Source organism: Oryctolagus cuniculus, chromosome 8, assembly GCF_051225735.1.
Source record: "Oryctolagus cuniculus isolate XC-2025 breed Fujian yellow rabbit chromosome 8, ASM5122573v1, whole genome shotgun sequence".
Classification (NCBI taxonomy): Eukaryota; Metazoa; Chordata; class Mammalia; order Lagomorpha; family Leporidae; genus Oryctolagus; species Oryctolagus cuniculus.
This window is the reverse complement of record NC_142874.1, coordinates 101,348,516-101,370,486: the sequence shown is the minus strand read 5'-3', so window position 1 is coordinate 101,370,486 and position 21,971 is coordinate 101,348,516. Positions and strand designations below refer to the sequence as shown.

Sequence of the window (21,971 nt, the reverse complement as noted above, 5' to 3'; positions counted from 1 at the left end):
ACGTTTACTGAGATTAGATCTGTTAAATTTTCAACCAGAAGTTCTACACTTCCTGTGTTCATCTGACTGTCAACCTTGATAATAATAGAGAATCTTTTTTTCATCAAGCTACTTTGAGAATTTTATGCAAATTGATGCAAAAATTGATTATTTCAGTGTTTTGGACTAACTTGTATCCTGTTGTGGATAACCACGGTACTACAAATAGTGCTATTACATTACATCTTTATTTTCTCACTGCTAGGCCAAAAAGTTGGTGTGATGCTGAATCGTGACAACTGATCACCATACAAATTCCTTTTTAATGCTCCCGTGTAATGTGTAATAGACTGTGAACTATCATCATCTTGAAATGTCATCATGTTTCCATAACATGACACACTAATGTGAAAATGCTGAAGACAGTCATTTAAAATCTGCCATGTGCAATGAGTGTTATCCCTAACACTGAGTCCTGATCTCAGAGTTCATTTACTGATTTTCTACTTCATTTTCCAAGAAAATCTTTCCATTTTATTTTTCAAAGAGGACTGTTATCTTTTAGAGCCCTTCTTTTGCACTGTTAAGGAATAGTCAAATGCTGAGTTTTCCCCTTAACTTTCAAGTAAACATCCTTGCTCAAAGCAATTCATTCAGTTGAAAGTTTCCTGTACAATCTAGAAACAATTCTCTGCTGACAAGGTGCTTTGGATGGATATAATTAGAAATGATAATGTATGCATATTAAAGAGTTAATTAGGACTCCAGAGTAATCTAGCTTTATACCCAGAATGCCACCAATGATTCTAGGGGGTAGGTCATCCTCATCCATGAAAACAAATATCTTCTAATTCATGAGGTCCCAGTGTTATGAGATAGTACTAAAAATCAAATACCTTAGTCACATTGTCCACAATGCAATTGCTCAGTAGCCCTATGAGGCTAGAGGTGACCACACTGAAAAATATAGATACAGAGCACTTGCTAATATTTCAAAATACTGTTGAATTGTGCTGTCTGGGCCAGAGCTGCACGATATTAATCTTTTGGATGTGCGCTGCTTCCCAAAATATGGTTTAACTTAAGTTACCATTTGCACATTCACTCTGACAGACCTTCACTCTGTCCTAAAATCTATTGATATATGCCAGAAATATTATTGATCTGTCCCAATATGCTGTTATTGCTTGGTCCTTATTTTAATGTTTGAGCATTGGAATATAGTGATTGCTGAATGAATTGGGAATAAAAGTACGGTGGTCCTGTGACCACAAGAAAGAAAGGAAATGAAGTACTTCTTCAATCATAATTTTTTATTTTGTGCCTAGTCCTGATAATATTGGGCCACGTGCAAGACATAGGGGAGGCAATGATACTAGAACACAAATAACACATTTTTAGCCTACCCAAAGTTCACAGTTACACAGGGTGGAGCAAAGCAGAAAGAAGACAAGTACAACTCAGTGTGGTACAGTGCTTTTATGGGAGTTCACATAGGTGCAAGAAAAGCAAATGGGAGGACATTCACCAAAGACCATGGAATAGGTGGTATCTAATCAGATGCCAGCACTAAGAATTAGTGAGAGGAAGGGGGAAGCGGGAAAGCATTCCTACAAGAGAAAAGGATTCTCTCAGAACCAGGGCCAAGAACTACTATAGTCAAACAAATGCTCTTAATGCAAAAAGTGAGCCCTATTAAGAAATAAAAATCTTTCACCAGTAAAAGCTGGAGTTTTTATTATAAATAATAAACATGCAACTTATTTTTGCATGTAGTCTAATTTATAATGCAATTTCAAACAAACTTTGTACTTGAGTTTTTTAAATATGTACACACATTTTGATTGAATAATCAGGTAAAAGAAATTTAGATGAGCAAATGACAAAAACTAGATATTTTAGAATAAGTTTTTAATGTATGCTGGGTTTTATGTATGCTAGGTTCCAAGCCTCTGTCACTATAATTTTGCATTAATATATTGTTCAGTTTGAATTTGTGTATGTCAATGGCCCTCTCCAGCTGAATATTAATAAATCAGAGCAGAGCAACTATGAGTATGTAATTATAAATGCCCTAGTACTTTTAAGTTTATAAATCAACACAGGACTAGAAATCTATTATTTTAACATATATGTGAATGATACCATTTAAAATTTCTAAACATGAAAATATTTATTTTTTATTTAGTATTTTTCACTGTATACATTTAAAAATTCTGAACTGGACTATATGAACATTATACCTCAGTAAACCTGACTTTCAGAAAATCTTCTGTAGTTTCATATTTACACACAGATATAACTTTCATATCTGAAGAAATGAAATTGCATATGCCCTTCAGAGCATTTGTTTGATCATTATTTTTCTGCTTGCCTACCTCTCTTCTTGGCTTTTCCTCTACCTCCAGTCATATTTTTCTACCCTCAAAAAGTAACCATTGGAATATGTTATATTATTCCTTTTTTTTTCTAAAAATTTCTAATTATACAACATGTATACACATATACCCACAAGTTTATATAATTTTTGATTGCTGGCTTTTAAAATAGCACTACATTATAGATAATTTCTGTTCTTTGTTTTTTCTCAGTCTGTCAACACAACACAGAAATCCCTCTGTGGCACCTTTATGGTTCTAACGATTCTTCCTAGGGTTCCATAAAGTTGCCTGGCAGGAATGCATCACCATTCTATAAGTGATGAGCATTATTGCTATTTACAATTAGGTGCCACAATAAACACTGATCCACTGAGTATCCTTGTGGGTCAATGTGAAATTTCTTTTCTTTTTTGTATGGAATTCTGGGAGTGGAATTGCTGGGCTAGACATTATATATATATATATATAGATAGATCGATAGATAGATAGATAGATAGATAAATTTTGCTGTTGAAAGAGGCCATAACATTTTCTCACTTCCACAGCAGCATGTGAGAATATACTTCTCCAGGTATCTCCACCAGTAATAGATATTAAATGTTGCCAGACCAATAGATTTAAAGGAGTAGCCCTCTCTTTATACTCACCCAAGAACTAATCAGTATGGGTATTTTCAAAGCTTGTTGGACAAGTGTATTTGTTTTGTTTTGCACTACCTCTTCAGATGCTTTATCTATGTGCCTTTTATATTTATGTGTCCTATCCTTTTCTAATTCACGAGAGATGCTTATATTTATAAATATTAAGATTTTGTTCCCTGTTCCAGTTTTCTTCTAAATTTATCGACTTGGTGAGTGGTATCTTTTCTCATACAAAGCTGGCTAACATGTTTTATGTTCAAGAAAAACCTAACTTTACACATTTTCTAGTCTTTCCTTACATATAATATATGTGCTCTCCTAGTTTTACTCTACTATTTCAACTATTTATAACAACTAGAAATTAATATTTAGATTAAAAAGAGACTTGATTTGCCCCCTGTTATGCCAGCAACATTCCTTAAAATGCTGGACAACTTTTTCCAGAGATAACTCAGATGCAAATACCCATAATAGCATAATATAAACTAATAACTAGGTACAAGGTTTTACTTTGACATCAAAATGCAAAATAAATATGTATTTAAAAGCATATATTATTCTGTATTATTTGTATTACAAAAATACTTAGACAAAACAGTAGGAGCAATTAAGTGTCAATTAGTAGTAACTAAATAATGTGAGATAAAAATACAATATTTTAATAAATTTTCTCTGTGATGGTAGTTACTTTTACTCTATTTTAACTTTGTATGAGCTACTTAACTTGTGTAGGCTCCATTTAAGACACATAAATACAAGACACAAATCTAAGACTTTTTCAAAAGGCAACTAAAAAGGACCACCCTTGTTGCAGGTGTTTTAACTTGTAAAAATTAGTTTCCATCTCTCCCAAAAGATGGCCACACACCCGCCTTTTGTCAATCAGAACCTTGGCATGTGCAAGTTCCATGTACAGACTATGTCTAGGGTGTCTATCATTTTTAGGCACTCTGAGTACATTTAGTGTCCTTATAAGTTAAATCTCTCTCTCTCTCGGGCAATTGGTTGTAAATGATTAGATAATTTGAATTTTGTGAAACCAATGCTATATTCCAAAGGAATTAGGTTTTTAGAAGAAAAATTGAGAAATTCTTATCTAACTTGTCTTCCCTGTTCTGGTGCCCTTTCTTTTTTCTTAAGTCCTGAAGTACAATTATTTCAGAAAAATGTATGACTCTCAGGAGTTTTTCTCACAATCCACACATAACATTGAACAACTCAAGTGCAGTCACTTAACCCAATTCCAGGCTCTCCATGATTTCTCCAAAAATCATCAAACTGATTTGGAAAAATAACATTTCCATTTTACTATCATCTTTTCTCCACTTTTGCTCAGAGTGCATTTCCAAAAGTAGGGGATGACATTATTTTTGTCACATGCCTTGAAAATGTGTTTTTATGTCAATCCAATATCTCAATATTTAATACTTAATATTTAATGATTATTACTTTGTGGATGGATGGAAGGAAGGTGGATGAGAGGGGATTTATTGGAGGAATTGCTCGTGTATTTACGGAGACTGAGAGGTTAGTTGGAGACCCTGGGCTGCCAGTGGCATAGCTCATTACAAGTTGAGAAGCCTCAGCCAGGGAAGACACTGTTGTAATTCTCGGTCTGAGTCTGAAGATCTGAGAATTCAAGTGGTTTGAGTATGAGTCTGGAGTCCAGGGGCTGCAGAGCCTGGTATTTTGATGTCCAAAGGCAAGGGAAGAATGCTCAGCTCCAAGACAGGGAGGAAGGAAGGAGGAGAGGAGGGAGAGAGGTAGCCTTCCCTTTTCTATCTGGATCTCCAGCTAAGTGGATGATGCCCACCCACATGAGGACAAATCTTCCCCACTTGGTTCATGAGTTCATTTTTCAGTCTCTCTAAAAATCCCCTTTCAGACACCATCAGAGGCAATGGTTCTCTAGGTATTCCTTACTTGAGTCAAATTGCCATCTGAAATTAACCATCAGAGAAGCCGTCTCCTTCCATTTGTATTAAGTAAAAACTCTCTAGAGCTTCCACACATTTGGGGGAAACTGAAAAATAACCAAAAAGTTTAATTTTGAAAACTTCCAGATCACAGGTAGGCAATTCACACCCCCTTCAGATAGTGTTCTATACAAGGTGCGTAGAATATTTTACAGGATATATTAATTGTCCTTGATAAGAAGTTTATAGACTGAATAAAATTTGCCAAAATTTCCATTTGCAACATGTGCAGAACAGTGAGATAGAGGATCCAAGTCTTGCTTGTTATTAGACAGAATAGCAGTAGGCTTCCGTTTGTTTTCTGCAGTTTCATTACAGTCTTCACAGAAATCCAAACAGAATTTGAAGCTGCACTTTTAAACTCAAAGAGCTACAGAGATCATTGCCAATATATGACACATAACTCTGCTGTAGAAAACATGATCATTCCAATAATATCTGAAAGAATTAACTCTATACTGTAAGGAGCCAACACACCTAGTATCAAAATGCCCTCCTGGTGTTCTCCCACATCGCATTTTACTTGCAACCTCACAATAAGGAAAGGTAGCTTTACTCATTTTCACTGAGCTTTCAGGGCAATACAATAACGTCAGTCCATGTAGTGTGCAGACTCAGCAGCCACTGTTTTCAGCCGAGTATTGCTGTCTTGAGGGAGACACAGAACCTCCTGATGGCTTTTAAAGTATGCCCAGTCTTCCTCTGAACTTGTGATATTCAGTCTCCATGTGTGCTTCTGCATCTCCTTCTCCACCACACCCAGTTCCAGACTCTCTTCTGCATATTATGCGGTAGGCTGTTTTGGGCTCCTTACCTCTCTAATCTCATTATTGGTGTCCTTCCATCTAATAAGATAACACAGTCATTTTTGCCTTCTTGTCGGGTGATGTCTGGGTCATGCTGGCCTTGGCATTGGCATCATTCTCATGCTCATTATCTGGATTCTTATAAAAACTAATCATAGTATTCACAATGTGAAAAATTAAATTAGCATCATTTCAATACCAAGAGAAGCATCGATCCACAGGCAAAGGGATGTTGACACTTGTGGTCAGAGCGCCTGTGAGCTGCATATACAGGTCTCAGCACTCACAGCTTTGCAAGGATGGGTGGCTCAGCAGAGAACAGCAAACCACACGTGGCAGCATCAGCAGACGGGAAGGCAGATAACCCATGCCATAGCCTCCTGCTACAAAAGCAGTGTGGCTTGCTGCCCCTATATTTTGAGTCCTGGTATGGACTTTGTGTTTTCCTCTCAGTCTTCTGCACCCATTTCCAAAAACCAAAGCCAAACAAACAAAAATAAATAACTTGGACCTCATTACTCCCGAGAAGATTTCTTGTTACATTGGGGTTTCAGTGCTATGACTGGCACGTCCCAGGCAAACAGACAGTTCGCATTCCACTTGAGCTGACATTGTGGGCATTTTCTCCTTCAATGCATCTTCCCTGCTTTTTTTTTTTTTTTTTTTTTTTTGAAAAAAAAAATTGAAATCTTTGTAAACTGATGGATCTTTCTAGACTCACTTGAATTGGGTTAGGTTCTCCTTTTAGTTTTCCATTAAAATTCTGATCTTCCTATTTCTACCTTGCTATTTCCCTCATATGCATGCTACACATTGATGTTTCTCTCTCACTGCAGGCGTGGTTGTTTTATTTTTCTCAGCTCATGGCAACCTGCGTCTCATTGGTGAGTTACTTCAAGTATTAGCATTCTCACTCATTGTATCAGGTGAAATGATCTGTCAATGGGTGTTCTTCTCTACTGGTCTGTCCAAAGGTCTCTGTTCACCCATTCAGCTACCTCCTGGACAATTTAAAAGAAATGGAACACGCACAATTCATGGGGGAAAATGTCTCAGGATTAGGATGTCAGATGGAGTTGGAGTTTAATAGATCCCTGTAGATCATGCGTTCCGCAAATTTAGTTTCCTTATTGCCTGCTCCAGAGGTTCCACTAGTTTTCTCAGATATTCATCCAGCCGGGAGGAGCACATTGCCAATTCTCTTTCCCTACACAATTACCTAGAACCCCAGCCTTCTGTCTTCCAGTCCCATTAGCCATTGCAAGAGAAAATTGTCAGTGGATGGAAAGGAAGCCGTGTTCAATTTTCTGTACTCACAGAATGCCTTTAAAGCCCTTTCTACTGTTTTTCACTATTATCTTTTAATTTTTTACTATTAATCGTATATGTAAAAAACAAAAATTGTGAGGTTCCCATAAACCCCTCATCTAATTTCTCCTAGTAACATTTCATATTAGTATATTTGTCACAATTAGTGAACCACACCCAGCTTTTCCTATTATTTTTGTCCAAATTCATTTTATCCCTCCAAGTCCTTCCAGCTTCTAGTGACCAACATTTTATGTTCACTGTATTGTATGTTCTTTTAATTGTAGCTGCCACATTTGAGAGAGAACATTCAGTATTTGTCTTTCTATGTCTGGTGCATTTCACTCACAATGATGTCCTTCAGTTGCATTTTTCTGCAAATGACATGATTTCATCTTCTAGCTTAACAGTATTGCATTGTGTAGACATACCACATTTGCTTTATCCATTTGTCTAATGATGGATGCTTGGTTGATTCCATATTTTGGCTCTTATGAACAATACTGCTATAAACATAGTGAAACAGGTATCCTTTTGATACAATGAGTTCATATTTTTGGGGTATATACCTAGTTGTGAGATATCTGGATCAAATGGTAGCTCCTATGTTTTCTTCTAGCAGTTTCAGTATCCAGCCTTCCCTTTAGCCCATTGATCTATCTTGAGTTGACTTTTGTACATGGTGAGAGGTAGAGATTTAATTTCATCCTTCCATATACAATTGCTAGCACCATTTATTGAAAATACTATCCTTTCTCCAATATATGTTCTGGGCATCTTTGTCAAAAACCATTGACTACATGTACATAGATTAATTTCTCAGCACTCTCTTCCATTCTGTTGCTCTGTGTGCCAGTATTTATGCCAGCACCATACAGTTTTATTATTGTAGTCCCATAGCTTGCTTTGAAAGCAGGTGCTGTGATACCTCTATCTTGGTGTTTTTGTTTTTGGTTCTGTTTTTTGCTCAGGATAACTTTGACTATTCTGGTTCTTTTGTGATTCCATATGAATTTTACATTTTTTCTAACTCTGTAAAAATTGGTATCCTAATAGGGATTATATTGAATCTGTAAATTGTTTTAGGTAGTATGGGCATTTTACTGGAATTAATTTTTCCAGTCCATGAACAAGGAATGTCTTGATTGTGTGTGTGTGTGTGTGTGTGTGTGTGAGTCTATGATGATTTCTTTCATCAATGATTTATAATTTTAATTTTACAGGGTGTGTCACCTCTTTGGTAAAATTTATTCCTAAATATTTGGGTTTTTTGGTAGCTGAATGGGATTTCTTATTGATTTCTTTCTTAGAAAGGTCAATATTGGCATATAAAATGCAAGATTTTTTGTATGTTGATGTTGTATCCTGTGACTTTCTGAATTGGTTTATTAGTACTAATGACGTTTTGTTGGAATGTTTAGGTTTCCCATGTACAACATCATGTCATCTGCAAACGTGGATAGTTTGACTTGCCCCTTTCCCGTTTCCATACCCTTTATTTCTTTCTCCTCCCATTTGTCCTTGCTAATACTTCCAAAATATATTGAACAAAAATGATGAAAGCGGACATACTTATATAGTTCCAGGTATAAGGGAAAATGCTTTCAGGTTTTCCTGATTCTGCATGATATTGGCTGTTGGTTTGTCATACACAGCTGCTATAAATTTTAGGTATTTTCATTCTATATTTAATTTGTTGAGGGTTTTATCATGAAGAGATGTTGAATATTATCAAATGCTTTCTCTGCATATATTGAGATGATCATATGATTTTTATGCATTCTGTTGATGTGATTTATGATGCTTATTGACTTGCAAATGTTGAATTATCCTTGCATCTCTGGGATATCTCCCGGTTAGTGATGATATATGATCTTTTTGATGCAGTGTGTTGGATTTGGTGATGAATTTTCTGTTTTTGCTTGGCTAGGAAATATTTTATTTCTCTTCAGTTCTTATAGATAGCTTTACTGGATACAATATTCTTGATTGGAAGTTTTCTTTCTTTTAAGATTAACTGTATCATTCCATTATCTTCTGGCCTGTAGGGCTTCTACTCAGCAGTCTGTTGATAGTCTAATTGGTTTTCCTTTATATGTAACTTCACATTTGTCTTCATGTCTTTAGGAGTCTCTCTTTGTCCTTAACTTGTGACAATTTTACTATCACATGCCTTGGAGAAGGTCTTTTGTTATTGTTGAGTCTGGTTGAGGTTCTTTGGACTTTTTGTATCTGGATGTCCATATCTCCTTCAAGATTTGGAAAAGTTTCAAATATTATTCCATTCAGCAGGTTCTCAGTGGCCTTTTACTTTTCATATCACTTTAATATGATATTTGTTCACTTAATGGTATCCCTTATGACAGACTGTCTTGATTCTTTTTAATTATTTTCACTTTTGTCTGACTGCATTATTTCAAAAGTCTTATTATCCTCCAGATCAAAAATTCTTTCTTCCATTTAGTCTATTCTGCTGTTGAAGCTTTCAGTTGTATTTTTATTTCACTGATGGGAGTTTTCAGCTTCCAACTATCTGTTTAGTTGTTTTTCATGATTTCTGTTATTGAATTTCTCACTCACCTCCTATTTTCATTTCTGTAAATTATTTCATCTCACTGAATTTGCTGAGGATCATTATTTTGAATTCTTTTTCAGGCATTTCAGATTAGGATCTATTTCTGGGAAGTATTATATTCTTTTGAAGGTCTCATATTTTTTTGCTATTTCATGTTTCTTGTGTCCCTGCCTTGACATCTGCACATTTGGTATAATAGTTCCTTTTTTTATGGATTAAGTTTCATTGGAAAAGACTTTTTTTTTTGTTTAAATGAGTTGTAGGCTGTCACTTGGGCTGTTGATTTGGCTTTGGCTCTTGGTAAGCCTAGAAATGTAACTTCTGGGTGATTTCTTCAGTGGTAATTGGTGTCAGCAGTGTCTACAAGTGCCACAGTTGTCTAGTCTAACAGTCTGTAGAGGCAGTAGTACAACTTTGAATTATGTGTGAGTTCCAAACATGCGTGTCTTTATTCCCAGGGAATTGGGTATCAATCATATCAGGATTTCTGATGGCTGTAGCAACATGTCTGGTGCTTTGGGAAACAGAAGAGGTGATCCTCTTTTCCCGCTAAGCAAACATAAGCGATACTGGGGCTTGTGGCACCAATAGCTGTAGCTCTTGACCTGTATGATGTGGATGCTACCTTCTCGAGGTCCTGTGTATGGACAAGACTAATGCTGGACCTTAAAGCACCAAAAGCTTAAGCCTGGGCTCTGGAAGGTGTTAAAGAGAACTTTACCCAATGCCACGGGGCGAATACAGCTTATGCTGAGTATTATGCACCTGCAGTTGATGTTATGGAGCACTGGAATGCAGGTAGACTGCCCCCTGTGGCCACAGGGAATGTTCTAATAATTCTGAGGAATACAGTACTAATAGTCACAGTCTCAGATCTGCAGGTACAGTGAGTTCTTAGCCAGGTCTCATAGGGTGAGTGCCAGTTACACTGAGGATTGAGAACTGGCAGTCACCAGCCTGAGGCAAAAGAATACAGTCAGGGCCCTCTAGATCTAGGGGTTATGGCACCAGCAGTGACAGTCCCAGAGTTGCAAGGCCCGCAGTTCCCACAGAGCATGTAAAGGTGATGCGGGGGCCCGTGCTCTGTCCCCAGAACCCTGTGGTAAGAGTTTCAGAAGGGGCTTCCTCAGGGCTGGGCAGTGGGATTGAGTGTGGACTGCTGCTGGTGACTGGCCCCAAGAATACACGGGGGGCTTCCCTAGATGACACAGGGGAAGCAGGTGCAGCTCCAGGGCTTGTGCCCAGAACTCCCATAGCTGCAGAATCACAGAGGCCTGCTCTCTGTCCTGGAAAACAACCTTGCTCTTCCCGGGGACTTCTCAGGAGTCCAAGAAGGGGCTGTTTGTCTACCCCTATGTCATGGGGCCTTTAGCAGCTTCTCAACAGTGCTGGGGTCTGGTGCTTTGTGGGTGGAGTGAAGCAGTGGAGGTTGGGAGGTTGCTTCGTTGGAGGAAAAGAGTCACAGGACCCCAGTCAGCCCTCAGGATGTGACTTCAAGTCAGTGAGGACAGAGGAATTCTCTCCTCATTAGGGCTGCCTGTCAGTGGCTACGGTCCTGCAAGAGGGTCCTCCTAAGGGGCCCCAGGGAAGCTGCAGTGCGCAGTGGCAGCTAGTTCTGAGTTTGTTCCTCTGTCTCTATTGGCCTGCAGTGTCAGGGAGCTGTTTGCACATCTTGTCGCTTCCTGACTGAAGCTTCACCCTCAGCCAGGATTCTCAGTTCTAGCATTTTATACACAGAACCCTCTTCCTGGCAAGATGGCGTCCTCTGCCCACAGGGCCAGGATAGGAACGCCGGGCAGAAAAATCAGGCGTGGCTATGTGCCTTCTCTCTCTCTCTCTCTCCTTCTCCCTCTCCCTCCCTCCCTCTCCCTCCCTCTCTCGCTCTTCCTCTCTCTATCTCCCCTAGTTTTCAGAATCTCTGTGCCATTTGCAGTTCTTTGTGCCATTTGACACTTCTTTGCAAGAGTGTTCCTTCAGTCAGTCTCCTCGCTAATACTTTATATATAGGACTCTTTTTCCCAGAAAAAGAGTCTGGAGCAGGGGCAGCAACAGCGGTGGGCTTAGTTTCTGTCTTGCTGCTGGTTTTTGGAGTCTCTCATCTGTTGGCAGGTACTGTGACTTTTTTTTTTTTGAGATTTTATTTATTTTATTTGAGAGGTAGAGTTACAGAGAGAGAGAGACAGAAAGGTCTTCCATCTGCTGGTTCACTCCCTAAATGGCCCCAACAGCCAGAGCTATTAACCAATTCCTTAAAAGCTCAATCCGGGGCCAGGAGCCAGGAGGTTCTTCCAGGTCTCCCATGTGGGCTCAGGGGCCCAAGCATTTGACCATCCTCCACTGCTTTCCCAGGCCACAGCAGGGAGCTGGATCGGAAGAAGAGCAGCTGGGACACCAACCACCGGCACCTGTATGGGATGCGGGCACCGCAGGGGAGGCTTAGCCTACTACACCACGGCAGCGCTGGCCCTGGTATTATGACTTTTTTATTAAGGCTTTTCCTCAGACAAGCTGGAAAGTCTGTTCTTCCCTTGTTCTGAAACATTTTTTCTGGCTGAAGTGGATGCAGATCCTCTCTATTCAGCCATGTTGATCCCGCTCCTAAAAACTCTTTTTAATCTTGAATATTCCCATAGTCTCAGAAAAGATAGGCAACATATAAGATTTAAAGGTAAACATACTGCTTTTCCAGGTTACATTTTTTTTTATTTTTAAAAGTTAGTGTTTTTTAAATAAATTCATTTCTTCTTTATGAAAATGTATGCCTTATATTGATTGTTTCAGAACACAAATTCAAGTTCCATCACAAGAGTTGATAAAATATATTAGATGAACAATTAAAGCAGCAGAAAGCAAAAGCATAAAGATTTTGATAACATTACATGCCTAAATTTGGACTTGACCATGATTTATTATTCTGTATAAGTTCAGAATAATTAATTCTGCTAAATTATTTATTTGCCCAAGAGGAAGAGGCTATCACCTTGGACCCTAGGTCATAAATACTAAAGCCATCCTATCTTAAGGCCTTTGGGGGAAATGAATTATAAGGATCATGCTAGATCGATTCTGGGTTAATCATAACTCTGCTCCTGTGATTCACAATCACTTTATCTCCTACTGACCATTAAATTTTACAGTTTAAGATTGTAAATAAGTTAACAGCTTAGAATTTATTTCTCTCACATGACTCTCAGTTCTTTTAATTTGTATTTGGTGAGCAAAAATAATAAATATGCATCCTTCAGTCTTTATTTTAATTTTCAAAAGTTCTACTTTGACTTCAATCCACAAAATCATAAAGGGTTAGACAGAAATGGTTAAAAATCAACAGCCCTCAGGGGTCTAATGTCATATAAGCCAAATACTCATTCAAAATTCCAATTATTTTGGTAAACAAACAGCCTGTTTTTTTTTTAAGCTCAATTCCTTTAACTTACTGGAAACTTACAGGAAACTACATTCTTTTTATGATTCTTACTACATCCTATATTGCATTATGTTTATTTATAAAAATGTCATTTCTCAAACTAGATAGGTTATGCCTTCAAGGCTAAGGATGTTGTATCTTACATGTTTTTGTGTTCTGGTGAAAATATCTCCTAAAAATTTATCTTTAATGTAGTAAAAGAGCACAGCAGATGGCCTTGAGCTCAATTTCTGAATCTGCCACTGATTATTGGTGTGACTTAGAGCAAGTCAGGTTACCTATCTGTGAGTTAAGTATCATAATATCAGCTGCTCCCAGTGTTGTAAAAAGTGAGGAGATTTATGTGTAAAAGCCATTTCAAGAGTTAAAAATGCTCACCAGTGCTATCTGTTTTCATACGGAAGACGTGGAGGACAGAGGGAGGATACTCCTCTTCAACATGGCAAGTTCTAATCTTACCCTTTGCTTTAAATTCCATCTTTCCAAAACTGTTGCCACTGAATGTTTCTAATAAAAGCAGACCATTGCTGCAGTCTCTCTCAAATTACAGGTCTTGAATTGAGCTTTTAAGGAATTGGTTAAATTAAAGGTTCATGTGAAAAAGAATATGGTTCTCCCAATTGAAATCAACATGGATGGAATAGCAGGTAGTGATGAGTCTATTTGTTTGTGGCATGGGCTTCTGTACTGATTACTGGAGCTTGTTGCCCAATGAATTAAAAAGAAAAGTAATTTCAGCATCAGCTCGTGATGGAGATGTCAGAGATGGGCATGCAGGACCAGAGCAATCTATGGAGAAGTGAAATGTGCCATAATCCATAATGTGGCGAGGAGCTCAGGTGCAGGGTTTGAAAATACATTTTCCCATCGTTTACTTGACTTGGCAAGAAACGCAAATATTTGAGGAAATAACATTGAATGTTTATAGTTCTTCACCTGACAGATGGAAAATTGCAAAAAGCTATTAGGTTAGAAGAGTGTGCATGAACAAAAAAACGGTCTCCAAAGAGTATCTATGTTTAATCAGTTAAGCCTTATAGATAAGAAACTTAAATATTTGGGATTTTCTTGTATAACTGTTTCAGTTACCAGAATATTTGAGCAGGCTGTCCTGATTCCCTCTATGAAAACTACATTTTCTTTTCCTTAAGCCTCCTTAAACAGAAGCTGTTTTTAAGACACTTGTCAGGATAGGCTATGTGTCACAGCGACTCAGCACTTAACTTACTTCCGTGACTGAGCTGTTAGAAGTTTGAGGACGGGGCCCAAATCTTCTCTCTGTGTCCCTTACACACTTACCTTCAGGATCTTAGAATGAATTGCATAAACACTGCTGGTAAAACTCAATTTGCAGAAATGGAACCAAACTGAGTTCCCAGCAGAAGTGAGCTATTGGCAACACAGGTGCTCCGTGGCAGCAGCTACTGATGACCATGAATCCTTCAGCTTCTAACCAGCTCCACTTTGTAATCACTAGGAAGATGACATTTCGGATTTCGTTTCCTTTCCTCACAATGAGACCATGAGTTTGTGGGCCTGAAGCACCCAGATTCCTTTTTGCTCCCTGTTTAAGCAGTTTGCTAGCCTGTAATCCATTGGCAAATAAATCAATGGCATGCAATTCAGTGCCTTTCCAAACAGAACCTCAAGAACAAGGACTAGTTAAAATTTTTTAAGAAGTTTTTATCACTAGACATATGGTTTGAAAATTTCCGAGGCCAGCCCCTCAGTGATTATTCTGTTGAAACATGACTTCAAATTTTGTTGACTGTTTTCTAGATAGTTTTTAACCATCAAATTAAAAACTATCTGAAGGACAGTGATTGTATGTTTCGTTGATGAAAAAGGCCAGGGATGTTTTTAAAAGCAAAAACAGTTTGGGTTTCTATGCAACATTTCATTGATATTGCTACAGGCTATAATCATACTGTTTTAAGGATGCTCTTTTGAAAAATTCACTCATAATGCTTTTGTAACATTAAATTACTGGGAACAACATATATAATGGCAATGATAATGTTATCATCATTTAAATAGAGCTCTACAGTTCACAAAGCAGTAACAGCAATGCCAGAACACTTTTCTAACAGCAAAGCAGTATGTCCCCAACAGGGGAGGTCTCTGGAGGATTGTGAAAAGCTGCAAGAAGATCCAGGAGGCCAGAGTGGCTGTTTGAAACAGAAGAGAACAGCAAAAATCAAAGTGGGTTGTCAGAGGAAGCTCCAAGGTCACTGCTGTCTCACTGCTACTGGAGGTTTAGACCTAGGAAGCCAAAAGCAGATCTCAAAGTGGTGGCTACTGGCCAGGATCAGAGACTGGGAGGAATGACTGCAGGGTAACTGTGGGTGTGAGCAACCAGTGAGGAGGAAGAGTCACTGTGTATTTCTCCTCTCTCACACCATCAACACCCAAGGAAGCTTCCCATTTCAATAATTACATCAAAACTTACGTAGTAAGTTGTTTCTGATCATATTGCGAAAATCACTTAAAATGGCAATATCCGAAAAGCAGTCAGGATTGGTAAAATGCTTCCGCCTATGCCACAAACTGTAGAAGACAAGAAGTTTAGGCTTGGGTCTGGAATCTGCATTTCTAATACCAGAAGCACCTGCTAATTATGGGGGCGATGGTCACATTTTGAGGAGCACTGGCCTGTAGTCCCATCGTGCCTGATACAGAGCAGACAATCTGTGAATAATACTTACATTATACAATTTCTCCAGGGCACCAACTTTTCTCACTGAATACCCCAGGCTTTGGTTAGGGTTCCCCACCAATGAAATATGGTAAACATCCTATGAGTAAGCTGACCTGAAAATTTTAGGCCATTCATCACTGAATGCAAAACTTTTCCTAAAAAGCAAATATAGCAAAAAGGCAGAAGTTAAATGTATCAAGTTTTTTTTTATATATTTTCCTATGCTTTTTATGTTTAGATACCCCCATTGATTTTCAGGTGTCAGAAAAATATCCATGTTCTTCTAGTTTTCTCTTTGGGTTTTTTTATTTAGATTCTCTTTTCCTCATGTTTAGGTTCTTATACCACAGGAATTTATTTTGTGTAGTGTGACACAGTGCTTTAATTTTGCTCTTTGTGAAATAATCACCTGTCCCGGTTTTTGAATATTTCATATTTGATTAAAATATAGCCTTTGTAAAATAATATTTATATGTATGCCTGTATTAAAAGTTGGATTTTTTTCTTTTTCATGACTTTCTATTCTCCAATAAGTTCTGTACTGTTTTATTTCCAAACTTCAAAACATGTCTCTACTTGAAATTTCAAGTCTCCCATTATTATTTTTAATTTTCAAAGTTTTGTTGCTTATTCTCATCTGTTTTCTTCAAATTAAATTTAAAAAAGTCTTCCTGGTTCTTAAAACATCCTTTGGGCATTTTATTAAGAATTGCAATGTTTCCTCTAATTTGGAGAAAACTGACAATTTTTGTACAATTGTATATCCTCCCTTTCACAAATATGTCATCAATTTCACATTAATACAAAATTTTTAAAACAAAAAATAAGATATCAACCATTGCTTGAGTGATGGGTAATTTGTTCCCTATTTTTTAACACTTGCCAATATTTGTCAAATATTCTATAAGAAGCATGTATTACTTTCAAGTTCAGAAATATTCAAATGTTAACAAATAATGAAACAAGTAAAAGAAAAAAAAAGTGTTAGCCAAAAAGGAATTCAAATCTTTGCTCAGGTGTTGACATGTTCTTCATATAAGCACTACATTTATTCTTAAATGTCTTCCTAGGAATTTATATTTGGTATAAATAGCTATTTTTCTCAAAGTGTCATCTTGTATTAATGTATTCATAGAAAATCCAATGATCAGTATGTATCTATTTATAACACATCTTCGTTGAAATCTCAGGTGTTTCCTCATATTTTTCAGTTGATTCCGGTGGGTTTCTTAAATGTATCAACAAATATGATGATATAATGTTTTTCCTAATACATTAAAATCATATTTTTGTTTCTACCTTATTGCATGGGCTAAAATTAACACCACCATGTTAAGTTTTAGGATAATGGTAGCTAACATTTTCTTGACTTTAATGATAATGCCATTAAAATTGTATCTGATAATAGGTCTGCTGCTTATTTGTAATATTCTATGACTCATTAATGAAAAATTACTTTCTCCTGTCCTACAAGCAGATAGATTACTGAAAGATAACTGTTTCCAATTATGTCAAATATGTTTCTGATGTCTTCAGAAGATCATTTTAAACTTTGTATAACATCATTTGCAAGATATGTTATCCTGGTAACCTTCCTAAGCTGAACTCATGCTGCTTTTCCTTACTCAATAACATTACATTATTCTTTTAATATGGTAAAATTTTCGAATGTAACTATTAGTCCTATTTATTTTATAAATCCATTACATTCTATTTATATATTTAATAATTTCATAAATCATTTTTATTAAGATGTTTAGGTTATTGCATTTTCTTGGTAAATTTTGACTTATGATATGAGTAATTACCAAAAAGGAAAAAGTAATCAGTAAGAGATATTGCAAACCACCCAAAATAAGGTTATTTTCCTTAAGTGATATTAGAGAGAACTGCAGAGTTAATTTTTCCTTCATTGCAATGTCCACTATGGGTTTTAAGTCCAATATACAATATATTCATAAGCTACACTTGACAACAGATTGACTTAGAAGAACATAGGACAGGAAATCCAGCTTGTCAACAGGACAGCACTGGTAACTTCTCTTCAAAGAGTTAAACTTACAGCATTCATTTAGAACCTGGGTCACATGCAAGCAGATACTACCCATAGTGGATGAGTGAGAAGGCCTGCCTAGCTTAGAAGCCTAATGATCCAAACGAGTCAGTATCTCTCACACCCTACAGGTATAGCTGAGCCCCCAAAAGGCACAGGCCCAGTTATAAGAATCACTCAACTCAGAGAGACTCAAAGACCTGGCTTCCTTTCATACATTTTTTGTTTTCCCGAAAAGCAAGCTACCACCCCAAGGTCTTTTAACTACAAGCAGTGTTGGCTGCAATCATAGTTAAAATTCCATCTTCATCATGTTTCCAACAGAACAAAACTATAATTAACCAACTTGCAAATTTTCATTCAGAATAAGAATTTACATATATATGTATATATACACACATATACATATATATTCTTATTTTTTGCAGAAATTAAATATATGCCAATGTAATATATCATATCCTGGATCAGTAACTTAAAATTGCAACCTTAAATCCTATTTTATTCTTTTATCTCTATTATTTTCCCAGGTAAAACATGGAAACTATGCTTTTGTATGGGATGCAGCTGTATTGGAATATGTGGCTATCAATGATCCAGAATGTTCCTTTTACACTGTTGGGAATACCGTGGCTGATCGAGGATATGGAATCGCATTACAACATGGCAGTCCTTATCGTGATGTTTTTTCACAAAGGTAAGACTTATGCATGGTCCAAATAAAGAAAGAGAAAATTTAAACAAAGAAAATCTGCTTCATTTCCCAATCTAGTTTAATATGTTTTGCTTGCTTCCTTAGGAAAGCACAATAAACAACAACAATAAATGTTGCTTTAATAAGGCATTTGTGTCGGAAAACATGCACAGAGGATTATTTTTCCCATAAATAGTAGAAAAATATTGCTGCTTATAATTAGTTTTACTCTCAAAAATTGATATGCAGAAGAAAGTAGAGTAGATGTGTTTATCATTTCTATTAGAACTTAATTGAGCAGTCTAGTCTGAATTTTCTGGGACCAAATATCATAGAGTTAAGAAAACAAGTTCATTTCTAAGAACACTAAAATACATTTCTGGACCAAACTAAAGTGCTGATACACTGAAACACATGATGATAGGGATACTTCCATCTGAATTTTGTAGATACAAAGGGTGGGAATTTCAAAACACATGAAACTTTGTCACTGAAATCAAGGAGACAGTTTATTAAGAAATTAAACCCACTCCTAAATAAGAATTCCAAAGTGTAAGAGAGTTTTTTTTACAGAAGGAAGGTTTTGAAATGTAAATTTTAGAGAAGACTGTATATGGAAGATTTAGGTGTGAATGCAGTTCACGAAGATCACCATGATTCATTCTATTTACTACCAAGCAAGCTCAAGTTTAAGAGAGTCTACTATCTTCCAGGTGGAAGTATATTCCATCGGATGCAGATAGTGCCTTGTGTTTATTCTCATACCTGATCTCTAAAAGCTAATGCCAGACCCAGAGGGTAGTCTACAGATAATATAAAGGCCTCCTATTTCAAACTATTTGAGCTGTATTTTAGGAAAACAAAAGAGCAAGCATTTAATTTTTTAAAAATAAAACTGAGTGGTCCAAGTTTATATCAAAAGTCTTCCATTAGACCTGTCTTGTTGTCCGTAAAATGAGAAACCCAGATTAATTCTAAGGTCCTGTGGTAGCCTATTTTCTGTGTAGCAAACAGCTGCACAAGTATCAGTGACTTACAGTAAGCGATTTCTCATTCATGAAACATGAGGGCTATGACTTGGCTATGTTTTCCTGCAGGCGATAGGTCAACAGCAGGTCTGCTCTATACAGCCTCTAATCCTGGGCCCAGTCAAAAGAAATAATTCTATTTGGGATTTCCTGTTCATTGCCAAGTATCATTGCAAAAAGTCTGACCAATGTCTCTAAGGCATCCTGATACTTTGACTTAAATGTGGCATATGCCCCATCTGCCCAACGGCCACTAACCTGGGATCTCAGGGCCAAATCCAAAATCAATGGGGATGCTGAGTATGGCTCACATAAAGGGAAGGAGAAAGTAAATAATTATGAACAATTAGATAATCTACCAGTGGCACTTTCTGGCTCAAATAAATTCTAAGCATAAGACAAAAGTGAAACGTCCATAAACTGGGAAACAAAATATTAAGGTCTAAACAATGAACTATCAATAATTTGATGATAAGCAGATCAACAGTCAATCTGACTAAAAGGCACTTGAAGTCTAGTTAAAAAATAAGATCCATTCACACGAATCATTAAACCATGTAAATTTCTGTGAATGTGTGCTGATATGCATATATACATATATATTAGTGTGATATCATACAGTATGTATACCCATATTATATATTAACATTTATAATAAAGTATGCTTATTTATACAGTGTTAGAGTGTATAGTTGAGATATTGAAAGAATTGAATACCATACATAATGAAGAGTTAAGCAAAGGAAGTATGAGTAAAAGCTCTCTAGCAAAGGTGAGCGTTGAACTTGATCTTAAAAAATTTAGAAAAGAACAGGCTGACAGTGGATAATAGACAATTCTTAGAGACATAATAAAGACAACAGAATGGAAGTAGAAAGGAAAGTAGAATGTGTTTGGGAACAATAAGAAAATTAAGTCAATGTGAAAGGAAATTGGAAGTTTAGAATGTATGCTGTAGGTCATAAGCCACCACAAAAGCCTGTTGTCTGTTCCTGAGCTCAGGAGAGAAATGATGAAGGTGGCATTTAAGGGAAGACTAATCTAGTTTAGATATGATGGACGGAATAGTATTGACAGGGACTAGAGCAAACCTGGAGGCCCATGGTAATGAAGGCCCAGTCTAGAAGTGGGTAAGGAGACACGAGGTTGGGGAACAGTCAGAGGAGATGTTTCTACAGTAAGAAGCACACCATTGTTTCCGTTGAGAGGTGAGGGTGGCAATGCATGATGCAATGAAAGGAGATTCAGGGTTTCTTGGTGAAAAAACAGCAGAAAAGGTTGATGAATCCCTAACGCATACCCAGGTCATTGAGAAAAGGATGACTTCCATTCCTTGGTTGTGATTAACGCCTTTTTCACCACCAAAGATGTTCTTTGTTTTCTGGATCTTTTATGCAAAAAATGCACCAGCATAATAGAAATAAAAGAAATGTTTAACAGTCACACCAAGTGTTCTATTTCTTTTTATCTTTGTGGTGATATACCTGTAAGACATTTTAATTCTGAAGAAATATAAGCCAGTAAACAGCTGAAAAGTAATAATAAGAATCGAGCATGATTTTTCCCTTGTTGATAAGCAGTAGAGACGTGGGCAAGTTTAGATTTTCACTCTCTGCGGAGTCCCTTGACAACAACACCACATCTCCTTGCTGCCTGGACATCTGGAGGAAGGGAGACCAGGAAAGAAACATGACCCAGCTACTATCAATGTGCCAGCTCACCTCTTTATACACATGTGCCACATATTTACTACCCAGAATATTCCCCTGAATTCTCAAGATATTTGCATTCATTCTTTTTTGCTATTGTCATTAGGGAAAAGATCTCTTTTTTATTAACTGATCTTGAAAATTATAAAGATCATCAAATTTAACTGTTGTAGTATTCTTTAGAAATTATTATATCTGACTTTTATGTATCAGCTTACCCTGGGTCTTTGATTAAACTCTATCAGTGAATGCTATTATGATTACTTTAATTGAAAATGTTAGTTTTCTAAGTGATTTTTCAGGTACCTTTATGCCAATAACACAACTCATAAAATACCAAACTACCTTAATAGATAGTAAATACTAACATCTGAAAATGAATAATATATAGTGCTAAGTTGACTATACTTATTACCTGCTATCTTATATGCTTATAAATTTAATTGATGCTTCAGAACATTCATATGAGATGTTGCATATTCGTTTACTGTGGACCTGCACATTAGTGTATGACTATTATTCTAACAAGCACATACACTGAGTGGATGAGCCTATTGTTGGGTAAGCGTCAGATTCCCCTCAGGAAACAGGGGCTCTCGTGATCCACTCACTTGTACATTGTGTGTGAATGGATGTCCACAGCAATGACTTTTAAGAACCAGTAAGTGCTGTAGTTTATGTAACCATAGGATTGGC

The 21,971-nt window shown here is 36.8% G+C and overlaps 1 protein-coding gene across 3 annotated transcripts in view; it reads left to right on the top strand.

Moving 5' to 3' along the window:
• The window catches only part of GRID2 (glutamate ionotropic receptor delta type subunit 2), a 1,603,946-nt gene that overhangs the window by 1,403,537 nt on the left and 178,438 nt on the right, over nt 1-21,971 (top strand). For all 3 annotated transcript variants that reach the window (XM_051819557.3, XM_051819556.3, XM_002716957.6), the window contains exon 14: nt 18,375-18,541. In XM_051819557.3, coding sequence (XP_051675517.1) covers nt 18,375-18,541 — 167 coding nt within the window. The remainder of the gene's footprint in view (nt 1-18,374; nt 18,542-21,971) is intronic.